General features: G+C 58.8%; 1 protein-coding gene across 1 annotated transcript; it reads right to left on the bottom strand.

Annotated features, from left to right (window-relative positions):
• Positions 1-11,927: 11,927 nt before the first annotated feature.
• LOC138846456 (TBC1 domain family member 26) lies at positions 11,928-14,463 on the bottom strand. Its single transcript, XM_089319316.1, has 3 exons — positions 13,909-14,463; positions 13,357-13,464; positions 11,928-12,276 (listed from the first exon to the last, which is right to left on the bottom strand). The coding sequence occupies exons 1-3, from the start codon at positions 13,945-13,947 to the stop codon at positions 12,163-12,165; spliced, it is 261 nt and encodes an 86-aa protein (XP_089175442.1). The 5' UTR covers positions 13,948-14,463; the 3' UTR covers positions 11,928-12,162.
• Between the last annotated feature and the right edge of the window lie 4,295 nt (positions 14,464-18,758).

Raw genomic sequence — 18,758 nt, 5'->3', positions numbered from 1 at the left:
GGCTACTTTCAGTGCTCTCCCTTTTGCATGAGGAGTTACACTCTTGTTTCTGACTGATTTGTAACATCACACGCTGTCTTTAATTCTACCAGCTACTCTTGCACTGAAAAGCACTTGAACAGATATTTCTCTATTATCTCAGGTATTTACTCTGTCCTCTCATGTTTTTTCCTATTCTTTCTAGCACTACCCCTATATGTGAGAATATAGTCTGGAATAATTGAACTACAACCACGTTATTTTTATCTTTAAAAGGTTGTTTTTAACAAAACAGGTTAAATTTTAATTTTTAACATTTGCAATGTCTTGTTTAAAAAAGATTTATTTATTTATTTGAGAGTCGGAGTTACACAGAGAAGAAGCAGAGGCAGGGAGAGAGAGGTCTTCCATCTGCTGGTTCGCTCCCCAGTTGGCCGCAACAGCCAGAGCTGTGCCAATCTGAAGCCAGGAGCCAAGAGCTTCTTACCAGTCTCCTGTCGCTGCCCCTCTTTGTGGAGGAACGACACAGGACCCTGCGCTGTTCTTTTGTCTGCTCGGCCCTCCCCGGGTTTGCTGCTGGTTCTTCCCGGGTTGGCTACCGTCCCTTCCACCTCTGTGGAAGGGCAGTTCCCCCTGCCACCTTCCCCACTTCCGCGGGGGAGCGGCACACCGCCGGCCGGCTCTCTCGGGGGCTGCACAGGTGTTCCTTCAGATAGATGTTCCTGGTGCATGTTGTCTCTCTCCTCCTTCATAGTCCTTTTCCGCCAATCCCAACTCTGCTACCCACACGCTGAGTACGCTGCTCTCCTCCAATCAGGAGCAGGTCCTACAGTTTATTGGTTGAACTGGAGGCAGCTGCGTAGAAGCTGTTTCTCCCTTCTCAGCGCCATATTGTGGGAGAGCAGATGCATAGAATAAGTCTTAATTCCAGTAACAGTCTAGTCCGAGTTGCTCCCCACAGTCTCCCATGCGGTGCAGTTTCTCAAGGGCTTGGGCCATCTTCTGCTTTCCCAGGCCACAGCAGAGGTGCTGGTTCCAGTCCCGGCTGCTCCACTTCCAATCCAGCTCTCTGCATGTTTCCATGTGGGAAACCCGGAGGAAGCTCCTATCTCCTGGCTTCGGATTGGAATAGCTCCATCTGTTGCGGCCAGTTGGGGAGTAAACCAGCAGATGGAAGACCTCTCTCTCTTTCTCTCTCTCTCTCTCCTTATCTTTCTATATAACTCTTTCAAATAAAGAAATAAATCTTTAAAAAAAAAAAGAGAGAGAGAGAGGGCTAGATTGGAACCAGTGCCCATATGGGAGGCCGGCACTGCAGGCAGCGGCTTTACTCAATACGCCACAGTGCCAGCCCCTACAGTGTCTTTATCTAGAGCAATTATTCAGGCTGGCACCGCGGCTCACCAGGCTAATCCTCCACCTAGCGGCGCTGGCACCCCGTGTTCTAGTCCCGGTTGGGGCACCGGATTCTGTCCCAGTTGCCCCTCTTCCAGGCCAGCTCTCTGCTGTGGCCCGGGAGTGCAGTGGAGGATGGCCCAAGTGCTTGGGCCCTGCACCCCATGGGAGACCAGGAGAAGCACCTGGCTCCTGCCATCGGATCAGCGTGGTGCGCCAGCCGCAGTGGCCATTGGAGAGTGAACCAACGGCAAAGGAAGACCTTTATCTCTCTCTCTCTCTTTCTCTCTCACTCTCACTGTCCACTCTGCCTGTCAAAGAAAAAAAAAAGAGTAATTTTGCAGACTCTCTCTCTCTCTCTCTTTCTCTTTCTATCTCTGCCTCTCTGTAACTACGCCTTTCAAATAAATAAATAAATAAATAAATATTTAAAAAGGAAAACAAAAAAACCAATATGTGATAGTCACAGAAAGAATTCTCTGGATCATGGGCTCTGAAGATTCTCCTGCTCAAAATACTATAGATGAAAAAACAAACAAAAAAGAAATACTATAGGCTTCTAAAAATTAATCAGAATCAAATATTTTGAATGAGCAGTGCATGGTAGAAGTCCTGATAATAAGTGTCAAAGTCAATTAATTATAGGAAGTAAGTCTGGATAATTACTCTATTTTTTTTCTTTGACAGGCAGAGTGGACAGTGAGAGAGAGAGAGAGAGAGGTCTTCCATCCACTGATTCACTCCCCAGATGGCCGCAACAGGCAGAGCTGAGCCGATCTGAAGCAAGGAACCAGGAGCTTCTTCTGTGCCTTCCACACGGGTGCAGGGGCCCAAGGACTTGGGCCATCTTCTACTGCTTTCCCAGGCCATAGCAGAGAGCTAGATCATAAGAGGAGCAGCTGGGACTAGAACCGGTGCCCATATGGGACACCGGTCCCTAAGGCCAGGGCGTTAACCCACTGGGCCACTGCGCTGGCCCCAATAATTCCTTTTTAAACACAGTAAGCTGGGGCTGGTGCTGTGGCTCTGGCGTAGTGAGTTAAAGCCTCCTCCTGCAGTGCTGGCATCCCATATGGGAGCCAGCTTGAGTCCCAGCTGCTCCACTTCCCATCCAGCTCTCTGCTATGGCCTGGGAAGGCAGTAGAAGATAGCCCAAGTCCTTGGGCCCCTGCACCTGCGTGGGAGACCAGGAAGAAGCTCTGGCTCCTGGCTTCGGATCGGCACACCTGTGGCTATGGGGGCCAGTTGAGGAGTGAACCAGCAGATCGAAGACCTCTGTCTCTCTTTCTCTCTCTGCCTCTCCTCTCTGTGTGTAATTCTGACTTTCAAATAAATAAACGAATCTTAAAAAAAAAAAAAAAAACAGTAAGCTTATTTCAGTGCAAAAATTTCGAAAGTCACATGACTTTTTCATAAAATGCAGCTTCCACTACGTTTTTGAAGGTCTTTTGTGAATGTGTAGATATTGCCTCACATTAATTTTTTTAAAAAAAAGACTTATTTTATTTATTTGAAAGACAGAGTTAGAGAGATAGAGAAAGAGAGAGAGAGAAATGTCTTCCATCTGCTGATTCACTCCCCAAATGACCAAAATGGCCGGAGCTGTGCTGATTAGAAGCCAGAAGCCAAGAGCTTCTTCTGGGTCCCCCACGCAGGTGCAGAGGCCCAAGGACTTGGGCCATCTTCTACTGCTTTCCCAGGCCATGGCAGGGAGCTGGATTGGAAGCAGAACAGCCAGACTTGGCCAGCATCCATATGGGATGCCAACACCACAGGCCTGGGCTTTAAACCCACTGAGCCACAAGCCAGCCCCTCACATTTTTAAAAGTGCAGGTTTTACATGTCACAATATGTCAAAATTAGGGTCCATGTTGTGGCTTAATGGGTAAAGCTGCTGCCTGCTGTGCCGGTATCCCATGTGGGCTCCAGTTCCAGTCCCGGCTGCTCCACTTCCCATCCAGCTCTCTGCTAATGGCCTGGGAAAGCAGTGGAAGATGACCCAAGTGCTTGGGCCCCTGCACCCAAATGGGAGACCCAGAGGAGGCCCAGCTGCCATTGCAGCCATTTGGGGAGTGAACCAACGGACTGAAATTCTTGCTCTCTCTCTCTCTCGCTCGCTCTCTCTCTCTCTGCCTCTCTGTGACTCTGCCTTCCAAGTGAATTCAAGATTAAGCACTTTTGTTTTGTTTTGGCTGGAGGCACTCTATCACCAACAATGACAGAATACGGTTTGCTGGGCATCAGAGCAGAAAAGACACACAATTATTTCGAGCCCAGGGAGAACCCTGTGCCAAACAGGATTCACATCCGGCAACTGCTTTTGGCAAAGAAGCACCCAGAGCTGAGTGCCAGCTGCCCGTTGTCCACCTGTCCTCGGGGCTGGGAGCTTTCTCAGCCTGTCCTGGGTTTTCTGACCTTGCCACTCTAGGGGAGGCCTGGCCAGGGATGACCCAATGTCCCCTACACTGTGCTCTCTTTGGAGTTTGGACTAGGGTTGAGGAGTTTGGAAAGAAAACCAAAGAAATCAGGTCCCTTCTTGTCACCTGGCATCCAGGTGCATGACAGCTGTGGCTGACCACGGGTTATCACCAGAGGACTGTCCACATCTGTCAGGGAGGGGCAGTAGCTCCCCCTGCTGGAGCGGAGTCAGCCATTGACTACTTAGGGTCTCTCTCAGGAGTATTTGTCTCTTCTCCATCCGTCTGCTTATGCAGTCATCTGTTTGTATCAGGATGCACTCACATGTGGGGTTTTATTCATGGTTATAACCTGATATTAAGTTACTCGTCTTGCTGCTCACCGGGTTCCAGATAAGAGCACAAGCAGCTGTCTCGGGCTCGCTTCTGCTAGCGTTTCCATGGACACCCTCGTCTTGTTGGAGCCAACACACTGTGCTCCTGCATCGGAGGCTGGGGGAGCTCTCTGGAGGGTCTAGGCAGAGCAGCACCGCCCCTTGGTGACCCGGCGTGTGGGCCTGTAGGGCTGCAGCCTCAGGGGCTGGAAGGGCTCGGGACAACTCAGTCTGGGGAGATGCCTCTCTCCCGATACCACCTGCTGGTGCTGATGGAGGCACAGGGCCCTTTAAACCGCCCAGGGGGTTCAAGGCTCAAGTTCAGAAAAAAAACTCCATTGCTGTGCTTACGCTGGTTTGCAGGTCATACTTGCTGCTTGTTATGTGAGTTTCCCAAGGCAATGAAAAGGTCGATCATCTTATCTCCTGCAACTTGGCTGCCATCAGACACCTAGAACAAGCCCCTATTCTACACCAAAAACTTCACATGGCAGAAAGCAACACAAAATCACTTTTCCCGGAGCTAACAATGAGCCAATGCAAACACCTAGTGCACTCTTGCAAGAATTGTGCCCCCTCGCCCTGTCAGGCCCACTGCTACAAGCAGGAGTGAACCCGCGAGGACTTGCTCCTAAGAAGCTCTGGCAAGTGGACTTCACCCACATGAACTCCTTGGGTCAACTTAAGTTTGTCCAAGTGGTGGGAGATACTTATTCAAAGGCTGTATTTGCAGCAGCCCAATCCGGAGAAAAGGCTAGAAATGTGATAAAGGCGGTTAAGTCAGCCCTGCTGGTCCTCGGTGTCCCCTGGACAATAAAGCCTGATAACGGGCCAGCGTATACACCACAGGAATTTAATTCCTTCCTGAGGTCCTGGAACATACAGTGTGACACAGGTATCCCATACCTGTGAGAGACATGCGGGGTCAAGCCAGGGATGCTGCAGCCACGGCCGTCCAGGTCTAGGGGAGAGCACAGAGGTGACACAGGCCCTCCAACCACGGCTGTTCCTATTGTGCTGATCTGTCCCAGAGGTCACGGGCACTCACAGCTGCTGCTCTCCCACCCTGACCCAGTTCCCACAGGGCACAGCTGAATCTCAGGCATTGCCTGCAGGGTCCTGAGTGGGTCTCTGCCTGGGGCTGGGGGCTGTGGAGCTGCCTACGCTCTCCAGGAACACAGGGAAGCTTGCTGCCGCTGGGCACCGGGGTCACAAACTGGAGCAAACTCGTTTCCATGGAACAATTTAATACAGACTCAGCACCACCTGAGGGTGGCGGTGGGGGAGGGGGCGGGGAGGAGAGTACAGTGGCTCCTGGCACGGCTGTTGTCTTCCAGTGTCAGGGTGTCCTGGCCCCAGGAAGAGCCTGGGCGGTGGGGGCTCAACCGAGTGCATAGGATGCCGTGAAGACACACGGAAGGCTGCTGCCCAGCCTGGGCAGGACAGATGCTGGACTCGGCCTCTCTTCTAGGAGGCACCCATCATCCAGGTGCCCCACAGAATAAGAGGTAAGGAGGCCTCTGGCCAGGGAGGGCACGCGGGCCTGGTCTCCCATCCCAGGGCTGGCTCTGGCCGGCTCCAGCCCGTGACTGTCCCCAGAGTGCGTGGGGCTGCCATGCCAGTAGGGGGGAGTCTTCAGCTGTGGCCCCCAGGCGGGGACAGCCTGCATGGGCCCTGGTTCTGGGGGCTCCGAGGCCCGTGGAGGAGCCCACATCCACAGGCCCTCCCGGCTGCCAGCGTCGGAGGAGTCGTCCTCCCTGTGCTCTGGCCCACTCAGGTTAGGGAGACTGGCGCACTGGCACAGGCCTCCCCACCTCGAGCACTTTGGAGACTCCGTGGGGCTGGCAGAACCTGGAGACTCTGCGGTCCCCACAGGGGAGCCCAGGCCGAGGGGCTCTGGGCTGCCTTCCCAGCTCTCCTCCTCCTCCATGCCTTCCCTCTCGGCGATGCGGAGGCCAAAGCTTCCTGGAGGACGGATCATCACTGCACGGGTAGCGGGACCCCTGGTCTGCTCCCACACTGCCACTGTGTCCTGAATGGTGATTTTGGCCTTCGGAGCAGTGGGGGCAGGAACGTGCATCTGGGGGACGCGTGCCTGCCCCAGGGGCCTGCTGCACTGTTCGATGGCCTTGGCTGGAAGAAGAAGAGACGCGGTTTGCTTCTCCACAGCCCCGGTCTGGCCTGCTCGGTGCCTGCCCCGACCTCATCCTGGGGTCCCCATCACCACGTGTGACGCTGAGGACTCTTCCAGGCTGCTGGCCCCAGAGGGGAGGGTGTGTGCAGCCCGGGCAAGGGGAGCCCTGGGACACCACCGGCTCCTCCTGCACAGCCCCACAGGGTGGATGGCCCTGAACTCCTTGCCTCACTCTCATCTCTGGGGACCCAGGCACCAACTCAGGACCCCGTCACCTACCCCACCTGACCTGCTGCGCCCTAACAGTGCATTGGCTGATTTCCCGCATCTGAGTCCCTCCTACATGGCTGGAAAGGAACTGAGCCTAAGATGATGGGGGTGAGAGCTGGGGCTGTGGGGCAGACATGGAGTCCGGTTCAGGACTTGGGGACAGGGAATGCAGTTTCTAAAGAGGTGGCAGGGGTGCCCTGTGTCCTCTGCCCCTGGGCCACTGTCTCTTTCCTGGTGAGACTGGGCTGTCACCACTACTGTCCCAGGAGCACCCAAGGAGGCAGCACCTGGAGGCACAGTGGGGCCTCCCCAGTGCCTGGACAGCCTGCACCTGGGCCCCCACTTAGAGCCTCTAGAGCTGGGACAAGCCCATCTCTGCTCTGCATGGGGACCCAGGCGCTCAGGTCCATGATGGCAGCAGCAGCAGGGGATGAGCATGGGGACCCCTCCCCACTAGAGCCCAGAAGCCAGCGATGCTCCGGGTCCCGCTGCCTTCTGTTGGCCCGAGGCTAGGGCTGCAGAGCCCACACTCTTGTTTTCTGCCGCGGGGCCCCCAGCCCTGCCTCTGTGCCCAGCCCTGCTCGCAGGAGTGCACTCGGCCCCCACAACTGGGCTCAGGGCACCTGGGCCTTCCAGGGGTTCTCAGATGGCTGAAGGGGATCCAGTGCCGGTAGCCTTTACATCACTGCACAGGGTCTCCCACAGCCCCACCTCCCTCTAGCCCTGCCCACATGCAGGTGGGAGCCCCGCCCACCCCTGTCCTAGGAGGGTCCTGTGTGCAGACAGCTGTGGTCATCGGGCCAGGAGCCTGTGTGGGGTCAGTTGGGGAGGGGCCCCCTGGGCAGGCAGGGCCACTTCTCATCTTGCTGGAGTGGGGGTCCAGCTGTGCTCCAGGCTCCTGGGGGCACTGAGCCAGGGCACCTGCTCCAGACCTGGGCAGGGTAGCTCAAGGCGGGGCCTCCAATCCACTCCAGAGTGGGGGTCAGCCGAGGAGCCAGAGCCACAAATGTCCTGAGGACAGCTCCACGGCCCGGCCCCAGAGTGGTGGGGGGAGAGCCGGCACCCACAGGAGGATTCTGGGAAGCTGCCCGAGGCCCTGCCAGGCCATGCTGACAGAGCTTCAGAAAGCAGAACTGCTGAGCCCGGGGAGGACAAGGAGGACCAGGAAGAGGTGAGGCCCTGGGCGGGGATGTCAGGGCCTGGCACTCCCACTACTGACTCCCCCAAGGGAGCATGGGATGGGGCCGTGTGCTGGACTCACCTTCGGGAGGCAGGAGGCACTGGAGCTTCCCCAGCTCACGCATGGAGGCCCGCAGCTGCCTGATGACCGCGTCCTCGCTCAGAGACCAGGCCTGCTTCAGGGTCACCTGCAGGAACTCCCGGAGGTGGTCCCGGGGCATCTTCAGCAGGCGCTCTAGACATGGGGGTGGGTGTCAGGCTGGGAGGGGCCCTAGGGATGGCGCAGCCACCATGGCTGCTCCAAGCCCTGTCCCAGCACCAGACATGGGCTGCAGACACCCTTGGACACCCTTGGGTGTCACGCCAAGCACTAGAGGGACTGCTCAGGGGCCAATTTCCAGTGCGATGACCCTGGCCACTTCTCCTTGTGGTCTGTGGGGGCCTGGGATTGGGGATGCAACAGGGGGATTCTCAGTGCCCTCCTGAAGGGAACCCAGGCCTCCCCAACCCCCTCATCCCTCCCTCAAGCCCTGCTCACGAGGGACAGGCAGGGGACCCCCAGCTCCTCCGTCCCCAGCACCCGGGCCTCTGTGGGCCCTGAGGACTCACTGTTATGGATCTTGAGGGCCGTGTATGCCATGGCCGGGAGCACGTGCTCACCCTCCAGGATGTATATATCCCATATTCTCAGAGCCAGGGGGAACGGCACCTGGGGACAGAGGCATTGGAGGACCCGCCCGTCAGGGCCTCAGCAGGGCCCACAGGGGTGGGTGTGCAGTGTCACTCCCCTAGGACAGAGGGAGACTCCAGGAGGCTGATCACACAAGAAGGCCAGAGCTCCTCCTGGGAGGGGAGGGGAGGCCATGCCTCATGGCCACATCCCTGCCCACTCAGCGAACCAGACCCACAGAGGATGACCATGTCCTGTCCTGGACCCTGGGGGTCTGCACACTTTGGAAGCCACACTGGAGATGCCAGACACCCCAGGGACCTGGGGAGGGCTCAGCCCTTGGGCTGTGCTGCCACCAGCCTCTGCCTCGGGGGGTCTATGGATCTCCTGCCTCTCACTGTAGGGCTCTGGCCTTTGCCAGGCTCTCAGGATGGGTCCTGGTGGGACCTGTCCCCTCCTTGCTGGCTCTGAGGCTCAGCCTCAGCTTGGACCACCCTTAGCAGGGCTGGACAGGGCCTGCCTGGTCTGCACAGCAGGCTCCCTCCTGTGTCTGCTGGGGCTGGGGGAGCTCAGAGTCACAGGCCACCAGCACCAGAGAACCAGGCACTGGGGCAGGAGCTTCCCTGGGCAAGGGGTCCCCGGGGCACTTACCCCATCCAGGAAGCACTGGATGTACCAGTGGGCGGTGGAGTCCTCCAGGCACACACCCTCCTTCTCCTAAGAAGAGGCAGAGGCAGAGGGGGCTCAGGGCCCAGGGCCCAGGGCCCAGGCCTGACTCCCTCTAATCTGAGCCCTGGGGCAGAGCCCCTGGGTGCAGGAAGCCCAGCAGCAGGGGCATCCCCCCTCCCAGCCATGCAGGTTCCTGAAGGGACACAGGTCCCTCCTTCCACTCTGCTCTGGGGACAGCATCTCCCTTCAATCTACGCCAACTCTGGGGGACCAAGTGCTGGACAACAAACCAACACCCAAGCTGCCGTGGACCCCCGTAACCAAGGAAAGTTTTGGTGAGGACGTGGCCTCCCCTGGCTCAGGAAGCAGTCCCATGAGCCCAGAGCCCCCAAGAGGAGAAAGGAGATGCTTAACTTACCAGGTGTTTCTCCAGGGAGGGGAGCACGCGATGCACAATGAGCCCCAGGTGTTGCTGGAATCGCTCCAGTTTGGGGGTGTTTGGTTTGTAGAAACCTGAGTAGAATCAGCCACACCCCCACGTGAGAGCCTCCTCCTAGGAAGGCTGGAGAGCCCCAGGCCTGGGTGGGGTGCTTCTGAGCACTGAGGGTCAGGGGAGGCTGGACCAGGGGCAGGTGGGGATGAACGTGGCCAGGGCAGAGGATCTGCTTGGGAGGTGGGTGCAGGTGGGTGACTGTGTGCAGCCCAGGCCTGGCTGCCCCCTGGAGCCCGCTGGGGTGGGTGCAAGTCAGACTGGGTGCCTCCTGACCATTCCAAGACTCAGGAGCGAGGAGGGGTGACCCTACAGGGGATGCTGCCTTCCACAAGTTCCCTGGGTGTGGCTCTGTGCTTGAGAGTTGTGTACAGACGTGTGAGGCAGAAGAGTCAGAATCGACCTGAGTCACTGGACAAGGACAGGACCCCTTGTTCTGAAGGTTCTCACACCCAGGATGGCCATGGCCAAGCTGCAGGGCCTTTGGGTGGTGGTAAAAGAAGGGGGCTGGCTCAGTCTGGGAGGCCTCTGCCAGCCCTGGCTTCCTGGGAGCCCCCCACACACACACACTGTGACACTGTCCTGCACATTCAGGAGCCAGTGAGGGCCGTGCACGGACTTGCATGCACTGGGCCCCACACGCCATCCACCTACCGTGCATCGCGTGCTTCCTGCTTTCCATGAGCTGCACCAGGGCCCAGAAAGCGTCCTCCTCGGGCATATACATGAGCAACAGTGCCACCACATGGCTCAGACCCTGGCTGTAGCCCACCTCCTGCAAGATCCCAGAATACCTTTAGGAGACCTCCCCTGGCAAGAATGATATCCTAGGATGGCCCACCTCTCAGGCAGATCAGGGTCACCCACTGAAGGGTCCAGGAAGATTTAGGCACAGGGAGCCCCTGTGCCTGAATCCTGCCACTTGGTGTCAGCTGCCCAAGAATTGGAGCCCAGAGAAGTTCTCCAAGTTCCTGGAGGGAATCCTGCAGGGCCTGAGCTTAGGCAGCACAGGGGGAGAGCTCAAGTATGGACACCTGTTACCCCCAAGATGTCAGCATGGGCCAGGTTGCTGTGGGAATCCAGATCCATGCCCATGGAAGCTTCTGGACCCCTGAGCTCTGCAGGTGAGCCGGTGGCCCTTTCTCACATGAGGAAGAAGTAAGCCAGGAAGTGCTACCAGGACCGGAACAGGAGGTGTGCCTCTGGCATGGGTGCAGGCCTGGGCTTCCTGAATGCCAGGCCCCCCTGGGAACCAGGGCACCAGGCAGGGTTGGCCAGTGGCAGGTCAGGGGGGTGGGGATGTCCAGGCCTTGCTGGGTCACCCATGGAGCCCTGCGCCTGCTCCACTCATGGGAAAGTCTGAGTGGGTGGTTGTGGCAGTGGCGCTGTACAGAGTGGGATTCAGGCCCATGGGTCCAACCACAGGGCTGGTGGGTGTAATGGCATCAGTGGGACCCAGAGCAAAGTCGTACACCTGATCTGCCCTGCCTTCGCCCCCCGCCCCACTGCGTGGAATGCTAGTCCTGGGAGGGGCATCCCAACATGGCCAAGCTCCTGGGGTCTGGAGACCAGCCCAGGAGAAGGCTGCCTTTCTCCTCCCAGAACTTGAGGTTGGGTCCAAGAGGCTCAGAGCCTGGCCTCCACCGCTCTTCCTCAGAGCTGTGGATGAGCGAGGCCCCCTCAACCCAGGCTGGGATCTCTGTGACCAGGGGTGCCCTGCAGGGACTGCCGGGATAGCACCTGCGCTATGATCCCAGAATACTCACGGGATTGTAGACGGAATAGGCCATCAGTATGTGGAATAAGGCCTGTTGGCTGGAAGAGAGAGGACAGAGGCCGTGTGTCTTGTGCTGCCGAGGCTCTCAGTGCAGCTCTGCCTAACAGAGCCTGACAGCCACACGCAGGGCCCGTGACACTCTGCTCATGTGCAGTGACGTCGTCAGGGCACCTGCGTGTTGTCCACCATGTGGGTGAGCGCCGCCTGCAGGGACACGCACACCTCCCAGGGCGCAGTCACGTGCACTTTCATTTCCCAGGTGGGTGTTCAGGGCACAGGTGAGCGTCCCACTGTGGGAGTGCAGTCCCGTGGGTCCAAGCTGTGGAGAGTCAGCCTCCCATGCACGTTCAGCCTTGTAGGGAGCAGCACCCGGCGTCCTCAGTGGTTCTATTTCCCCCATTCCCACAGCTGTGCGCTGGTGCCCCTTTGTGGTGTAGGGAATAAGCGTGTGTTCATGCGCTGAGGAGGTGAATTGTGTGTGCGTTCATGAAGGGTCCCCCCCGAGCCTGTGTTCCCGGGGTACTGGGGGGCTGCCCACTGCTTCCTTGTGACTGAGTTGAAGGGCTCCTTGAATATTCTGGAAACAACACCTTTATTAGATAGATTGCTACTATTGTCTCCCCTGGTGTTTCTTTTCATTTCAGTCTCTCCACAGTGTCTTGGGAAAGTTTGTGTACTATAGAAAAGGCAAGTTTGTTTTCTGTGCTCAATGAACTGTTTTAGGCTTGCACCCAATCTTCCCTAGGGACCCCATGTGCCCCAGGACCCTTGCTCCTCCCACCCGCGGGTCCTCCCCAGCCCAGAGGCCTCACTTCATTCCGTAACGTTCCCGGAACATGAGGTGGTTTCTGAAAGTCCATGCGATGGCGGAGTCGATGTGATGGAAGTGAGTGGCGCCCAGCCTGGCCAGCTCTTTCATCTCCTGCAGGGCAGGGACAAGGGGGGGGCAGCCTCAAGAACTGCACAAGCCCCATTGCCACACAAGGACCTCAAGTCCACGTCAGCTCTTCTGGCTGACAGGGAGTTCCCTGCAAGCGCTCATTCCTTTCTGGGTCCCACCTTGAGGGAGGGTCATGGGCTCCCTAACTTGCCTCAGTGCCCACGTAACCCTGACGGTCAGCAGCAGACAGGGGCTCTGAAAGGTCCCTGTGCACTCCCCCTGCCTGCCTCAGCTCTCAGCACGACGTGGTCTGCCCCCAGCCAGGCTTCTGAGCCTCCTCACTGGCATCTCATGCCCTGCCCTCCAGGAGTCAGCCACAGCCTGACCACTGCTCCATGCTGCCCCCTGCTGGAGGGGCCCATCTCCATCTCGACATTGCAAGCCGCCCTTGGCTTGGAGCTGAGCCTGGGCAATGACTGTCTCCAGGCCCAGCTCCCAGGGCCAGCCCCAGACTGCAGACTTGGGGGAGGCAGGGTGGGAAACACAGCTGGGCCCTGCTCCCTGATGGCAGCCAGGGGCCATGAGAGCCAGCTGCAGCTGACAGCCCTCTGCCCACACCAGTCCTCACTCCCTCCTTTCCCAGAAGCATTGAGAGCTGTGTGACCATTGGAGCGGCCTCTCCAGGCAAGGGCAATGCCAGGGGCTGCAAGTCCATGTGAAGGCAGGGCCAGCTGTGGGCAGGCCTAGGTGAGGGCCGGCCAGCTGCGGGCAGGCCATGTTAGCACAGAGCCTGTGGGGCTCCCTACCTCACACCATTGTGATCTCATCCTGGGAGACCCCCGCCCATCAGGGACCAGCAAGTCCTCTCTTTGGCCGTATGCCAAGCTGCCCAGGTGAGCTCAGCAGAGAGCAGGTTAAAGCCTCTGGCACAAAACACACCTGTCCAGTCCCAGCTGGGTCTGAGGAGACGTGGAGGAGGCACTGACTAGGATCTAGGGAGAGGAAGGCAGGATGGGGAGGAGGCTCCTGAGGGCTCAGTGAGGGACGGTCCTCCACGGAGACTCAGGCTCCTGAGCAGGCCCGAGCAGGCCGGGCCCCCTTGGGCTGAGTGCAGAGCCGTACCGCGTATTTGCCCGGGTTCTGGGCCTTCCTCTTGTCCACCTCCAGCATCACGGCCCACACCTTCCCGCGCACCTGGGCAGGGATGCCTTTGTAGATTCTGCGCTGAAACTACAGGAAAGAGGAGGCTCTGGTGAGTGCTGAACGTGGCCACTCGTGGAGGCAGCGCAGGGTGAGACAGCAGAGGGAGAAGCCAGGGGCTCCCTGTGTATTGGCAGAGGGAGTATCTGCCCAGATGGGGGCCTTATGACCCACAGTGACTGGAGGGCCAAGGGCTCAGGGGCACCGGCTCTGCCGTGTACGGAGTGGCCGCTACAGGGCTCCTGGAACCACGCCTGCCCTGCATCCGGGATTGTCTTCAGCAGTGACTTCAGATTTTCTACCAGGACAGTGTCCTGTGTGTATGGGGAGGTGTGCCCATGACCCGTGTCCCTAGGGGCTGGACAGTTGCCCCTGGGCATCTGAGAGGCAGGCGGTGCCTGGCACAGGAATGGGCACTGCTCAAACCCCAATTCAGCTCTCAGTGTTCCCGAGGGGCCCTCATCGCCACGGTACCTTGTCACTGCCGCGGTATTTACTATGGTTCTTGATCATCTTTATCCACTTCTGGATCCTTCTTACCTCCTGTTTACGCTGGAAAACGAGACAGGATGGCGTGAGCCCAGCTTGGGGCTCTGAGAGGGGCCCTCGGATGCAGCTCAGGAGCTCTGTGGGCGCTCAAATGGAAGGAGCCAGAAAAGGCACAGACCGTGAGCCCCAGATCTTCTGTCTGGGGGAGCATCGGTGGCCTGGCCTCTGACCCGAGCTGCCCCTTCGTCAAGGAGAGCCCCTGAGCTCCAGCCAGGTCACTCCCAACCATGCCAATGAGTCAGGGCGGCCGACAGCAGACACCCCTGAGCTGCGGCTCACTTCTGGGACAGGTGAGTGTGGTAAGATGTCAGCAGGTGCCGTATAAGTACCGCATCGCGGGACCTTATGGCGCTCCCACTCACCACTGCCGAGCCCCACGTGCCCCCTCTGCCCAGCTCTGCTTCCAGATGACTGGCCCATGGCCAAGGACTTGTCCTTACCTTTGCCCCCGGGGTGCTGTCTTGGGGCAGCTTCTGCTCACTGGAAAGCAAGGGAGGCAGAGAGGTGAGGACAGGACCACAACAGGCACCGCGACCTCCCTAGTGGGCCAGGGAAGGACCAGCTTCATCCTCTCAGCCCAGGGGACTGAGATGGGGAGGGAGGGGCTGGTGACCATGAGCACAGGGAGCCTAGGGCCAGGCAGGGGCCCTTGCTGCCAGTGGGGGGCTCCAGGCCTGTCAGAGGTCCACCTTCGTGGGTGTGTGGCAGCCCCCCACAGCGGTTGGGGGGTGGCTGTCCTGAGCAGGGCCAGACTGCCCAGGGCTGAGGCAGCTATATCCCCACATCAGCTCTGCCCAGGACGTCACCCTGGAACTGACCGAGTCCGAGTGACCTGCCTGAGAGATGCTCAGTGCTGTGAGTGTGCACCTGGGGCTCGAGGCACCTGGGACCCCTACACCCCTCAGGGTCCCCCACTGCCCACCCTCCCCCCTGTGCCCTGGCCTCCTGAGGTCATGTGCCCCACCTCACCCCTCCTCTGTCAGCCCGGACCCTGGCCATTTCTCCACCACTCTGCTCCTGCTTATTCTCCAGGTTCTGGCACAACATGGAGGCAGAAGCCCTTATCCCCGTGCTAAGGTGGGCTGCTGAGTCATGCCAGAGATGGCCCGAGATGGCTCCATCCCTCCAGGTCACCGGAGCCCACCCTCCAGCAACGGGGCCTCTCTCCCCGACATCTGTGGGAACAGCCTCCACGTCCGACTCCTGCCCCCAAATGCTGACCAGTGCCTGCCTGTGACCACAGCTGGGCTCAAGGTCGGGGCCGGGGACAGGTGTGCCGCCTCATGTTGGGGTTTCTGACCCCAGTCCCGCCCTGGGGTGAGCTGGGGTGTGGAGGACTCACTGCAGGAACCCAAGCCTGTCTGGGACGAGGCAGCCGCCCTCATCGTCCTCTTCTTCGGGCACCAACAGTGCCGCTCCTCGGCGTCCCTGCAGCCGAGAGGGGACCCGGATGAGAAGTCACTGGGGAAATGTCCACCTGCCCCCTCCCCCGTGTCCCCAGGGAGGCTGGGTCTGGCTCTCACAGGCACAGTCCTTGAGGCAGGGCCCCACCTCCTCCCCCAGCACCCTGGCCAGTACCTGCTCATATTTATTGATGAGCTCTGCTCGCTCCTGGGCCCTCCGGGACCTCAGGGCGTTCATATCCAATCTGTAAGACACACACGCACATGGGAGCCAGTACTGGGGAGCCCACAGGAATGCTGCTTTGAGGGCTGTCCCCCTGGTCAGAGGTGGGGCAGCCACACAGCCAGGCAGGCGGGCACCTGGTGGCCGGGTCCTTGGATTATGACTTGTGCAGAGCTCATTGACTACGGACGGTTGGGGAAGGACAGCCCCCACCTTGCCTCCCCTGCCCTTGGAAAGGATGCTCCTCCCCCAGGCTGGCAGCCACGTGTCCTCCAGGGGGCCCAAGTCCCAAGTCTACGGGGCTCCCTGGCCTGCTCCCAGCTCCCGCATCTCTGGGGCTCTCAGAGCCGGCCTCCCTGCCCACCTGATACCAGCTGACCCGACACCTAGTCTTGAACCCGTGTCCAGACACAGACTCACACCCAGGCCCATTCAACACTGGTGACCAGCAGAGCGGGAGGAATGAGACGACTGTGTACACGCTCTGCACACAGGGGCAGCACTCAGAGCTCCACCACATCGCCCATGGAATCCGGTGTGGGAGACCAGGGCCGCCCCCCTGGCGGGACCTTCCCCACGCCACAGCTCATTAGAGCAAGTGCCACTCACCTCCATCGGGAATCCATGTGATTCTCTGAAATGCGCCTGCTGCCTACACTACCAACTGGTCAGTTGGGCAGTAGACGCACTACTGGCCTCTGGTCGCCTCCCAGCCCAGAGTGCGCATCTCAGTGACTGTGACATCACAGAAGCCTGCCAGCCAATCCCTAGTGGCTCTGCTGTGGCAGGGCTCAGGGTCCTCAGGCCTGGCTTCATTAAAGGTCACCACAAGTGGGGCCTGTGTTCTCCCCAGGGCCCAGGTGAAGAGGGCAGGGCTCTGGCAGAACTGCCCCGGAACCAGGGGTGCCAGGGCCCTCTGCCACCTGCCGTCACGGTCCCAAGTCTCAGGCAACCGGCACCTCCCGCCCCTCCTTTCTGCCTCTGCAATTGTATTACAGCCCAACTGTGAAGGCCTCTTTCTTAGAACAGAAGGTCGCATAGGGAGTCCCACATAGACCTGTCCCCACACTCCGGGGCTGCCCTGCCATGACCTGAACTGAGACTCCCGGGGGAGCAGCCTCCTGTCCTACCACAGGCCCCACCCCAGCACTGCCACCCTCTGCTGCCCCTCCTGCTCTGTTCCAGCCCTTCTTCCCTGGAGTTGTAGGAGGTGGACACAGGGGTCCTCTGGGATGGAGGCAGGGGAGCCTCCCGCTGAGCACCTCAAGCCAGTGTGGCCCAGCCTGTCCAGAGTGGGAACCAGGGCCCTGTCCTGGACACGGGCCAGGGCTTCAGGCACAGAGCACTGAGAACTCCTGGGCACCAGCACCTGAGCCGCATGCTGGTAACACCGGGCTGCTGCTGACCATCAAAACAGGGACAGCACGCGTCAGGCCGCAGGCAGGAGTAGCCACAAGCCCGCGGCTCCCCGGGGTGCTGATCGCAAGGTTGCTCCCCCTGGGAAAGTGGCTCAGCCCTCCCCCAGCACCTCCTTGGTCCTGGGCCCCACACTGCCCCTAGGCTGCCACCTTGGGGCCACAGTCGGTTCTTTTCCCTTCAAGGGCCCACTGCTCTGCCTCCCTGCCCACTTCCCCTGCCCTGGCATGGAGACCACAGGGTGCAGGGCCCTGGTCACCCACACACCTGCTGGCCTCCTCTGTGGAGTGTGAATGAGTGCACCGCTGTGTCGTGTCCAGAGATGCTGTCCAGCAACACTTGGGTTTTAACTGATTCTTTTATTCCCCCTCCCCACTCAGCTTCTCAGCTTTAAATTGCATTGTAAACTCTTTGGAAGACTCACAAAGTGCTGTAAAATAACACAGCGAGTGCTGAATGGGGACCACTCAGCTTCAGCAGTCAGATGTTCCTAATTGGGTGGAAGACGCCCATTCGTTTTCCTTTCTCTGCCTGAGTTCAAACTCCAGATGCCTAGGCTTAGTGTTCTCCACATTGCATTTTCCTTCACTGGGGGGGAGGTTTGTTTCCCAGAGTCCGTGTGCAGGGAGCATGGGTGCATGGGCCCCAACCCAGCTCCTGCATGGACTGATGCTGGCCTCCTGGGGTGGCTTAGGGTGCACAGGGGTGAGTTCCCATTGTTGTTGCTACAAATGTTTCCTTATCATCAAGGTGTTGTTACATATGTTTAATTCATGGATCTTGGGGGGTGGTTGCTTCCATCCACTGTTCCCCTCAGCATGGGCCTGCAGTGGCCAGTGGCTGAGGCCTTAAAATAAATAAATCTTTAAACAATAAAAATTAAAGTTCAAAATAAAAGCAAGTTCCTCTACTTCTCTCCCTCTTTCTCTCTACATCTTTGACTCTACCCGCCTCTCCCTGCACCCCCATGGGATGTTGGCCACCATGTTGGATGCAGCACGAAGGCCCTCCAGAGACGTGAGCCAATCAGCTCGTGTGGCTTGGACATCGCCCCAGTCTGTGGGATTCTGTCACAGCAGCAGAGAGCTGACCGAGACACCTGGTGTCGCCTGTGTCCTCACTGCACATAGATTTGCATCTGTCAGACGGAGTCTGGTGGGACACAGCCCCAGGGTCCCAGAGGTGGGGTAATGAGGGGGTCTCTGCTCCCCAAGCCCTCCCGTCCCCTGGGCTCCCTTTCACTCCTGCAGAGGCAGGGGTCCCCCATTGCTCCTCTGTGGAGAGAGCTCAGTGAGCACAAAGAGCAGGTCTCCCCTGGGGTAAGTGCTTTAGACAGAGTTTGTGGCACCAAGAGGGGTGTGGGACCTTTAAGAGGTGGGCAGAGTAGGAGGTTGCTAGGTGAGATGGGGTGGGGCCCTGGGAAGGCATGAGTGCTGGGCTCCCAGAATCAGGGCTGGGCCAGCCAAAGGCAGGAAATGCATCTGGGTCTCCCTCCCTCCTGGGTGATGGAACCCCAGTGCTTGGACCACCACCTGCAGGTGCCACCTGAACCCCCGAGTGTGCATTAGTGGGGAGCTGGAATGGCAGCCAAGGAGCTGGGAGTAGAACCAGGCCCTCTGACTGGGGATGTGGGCACCCCAATCCGGGACTTCACCGCTGCCTGGAGCGCCCACCCCGACCTCTTCTCTCTGTGAAGCCAGCCCAGGTACAAGTGTGGGAGAAACAGGAAAAGA

This window comes from Oryctolagus cuniculus, chromosome 18 (genome assembly GCF_051225735.1).
Source record: "Oryctolagus cuniculus isolate XC-2025 breed Fujian yellow rabbit chromosome 18, ASM5122573v1, whole genome shotgun sequence".
Classification (NCBI taxonomy): domain Eukaryota; kingdom Metazoa; phylum Chordata; class Mammalia; order Lagomorpha; family Leporidae; genus Oryctolagus; species Oryctolagus cuniculus.
This window is presented reverse-complemented; position numbering and strand designations above follow the sequence as displayed.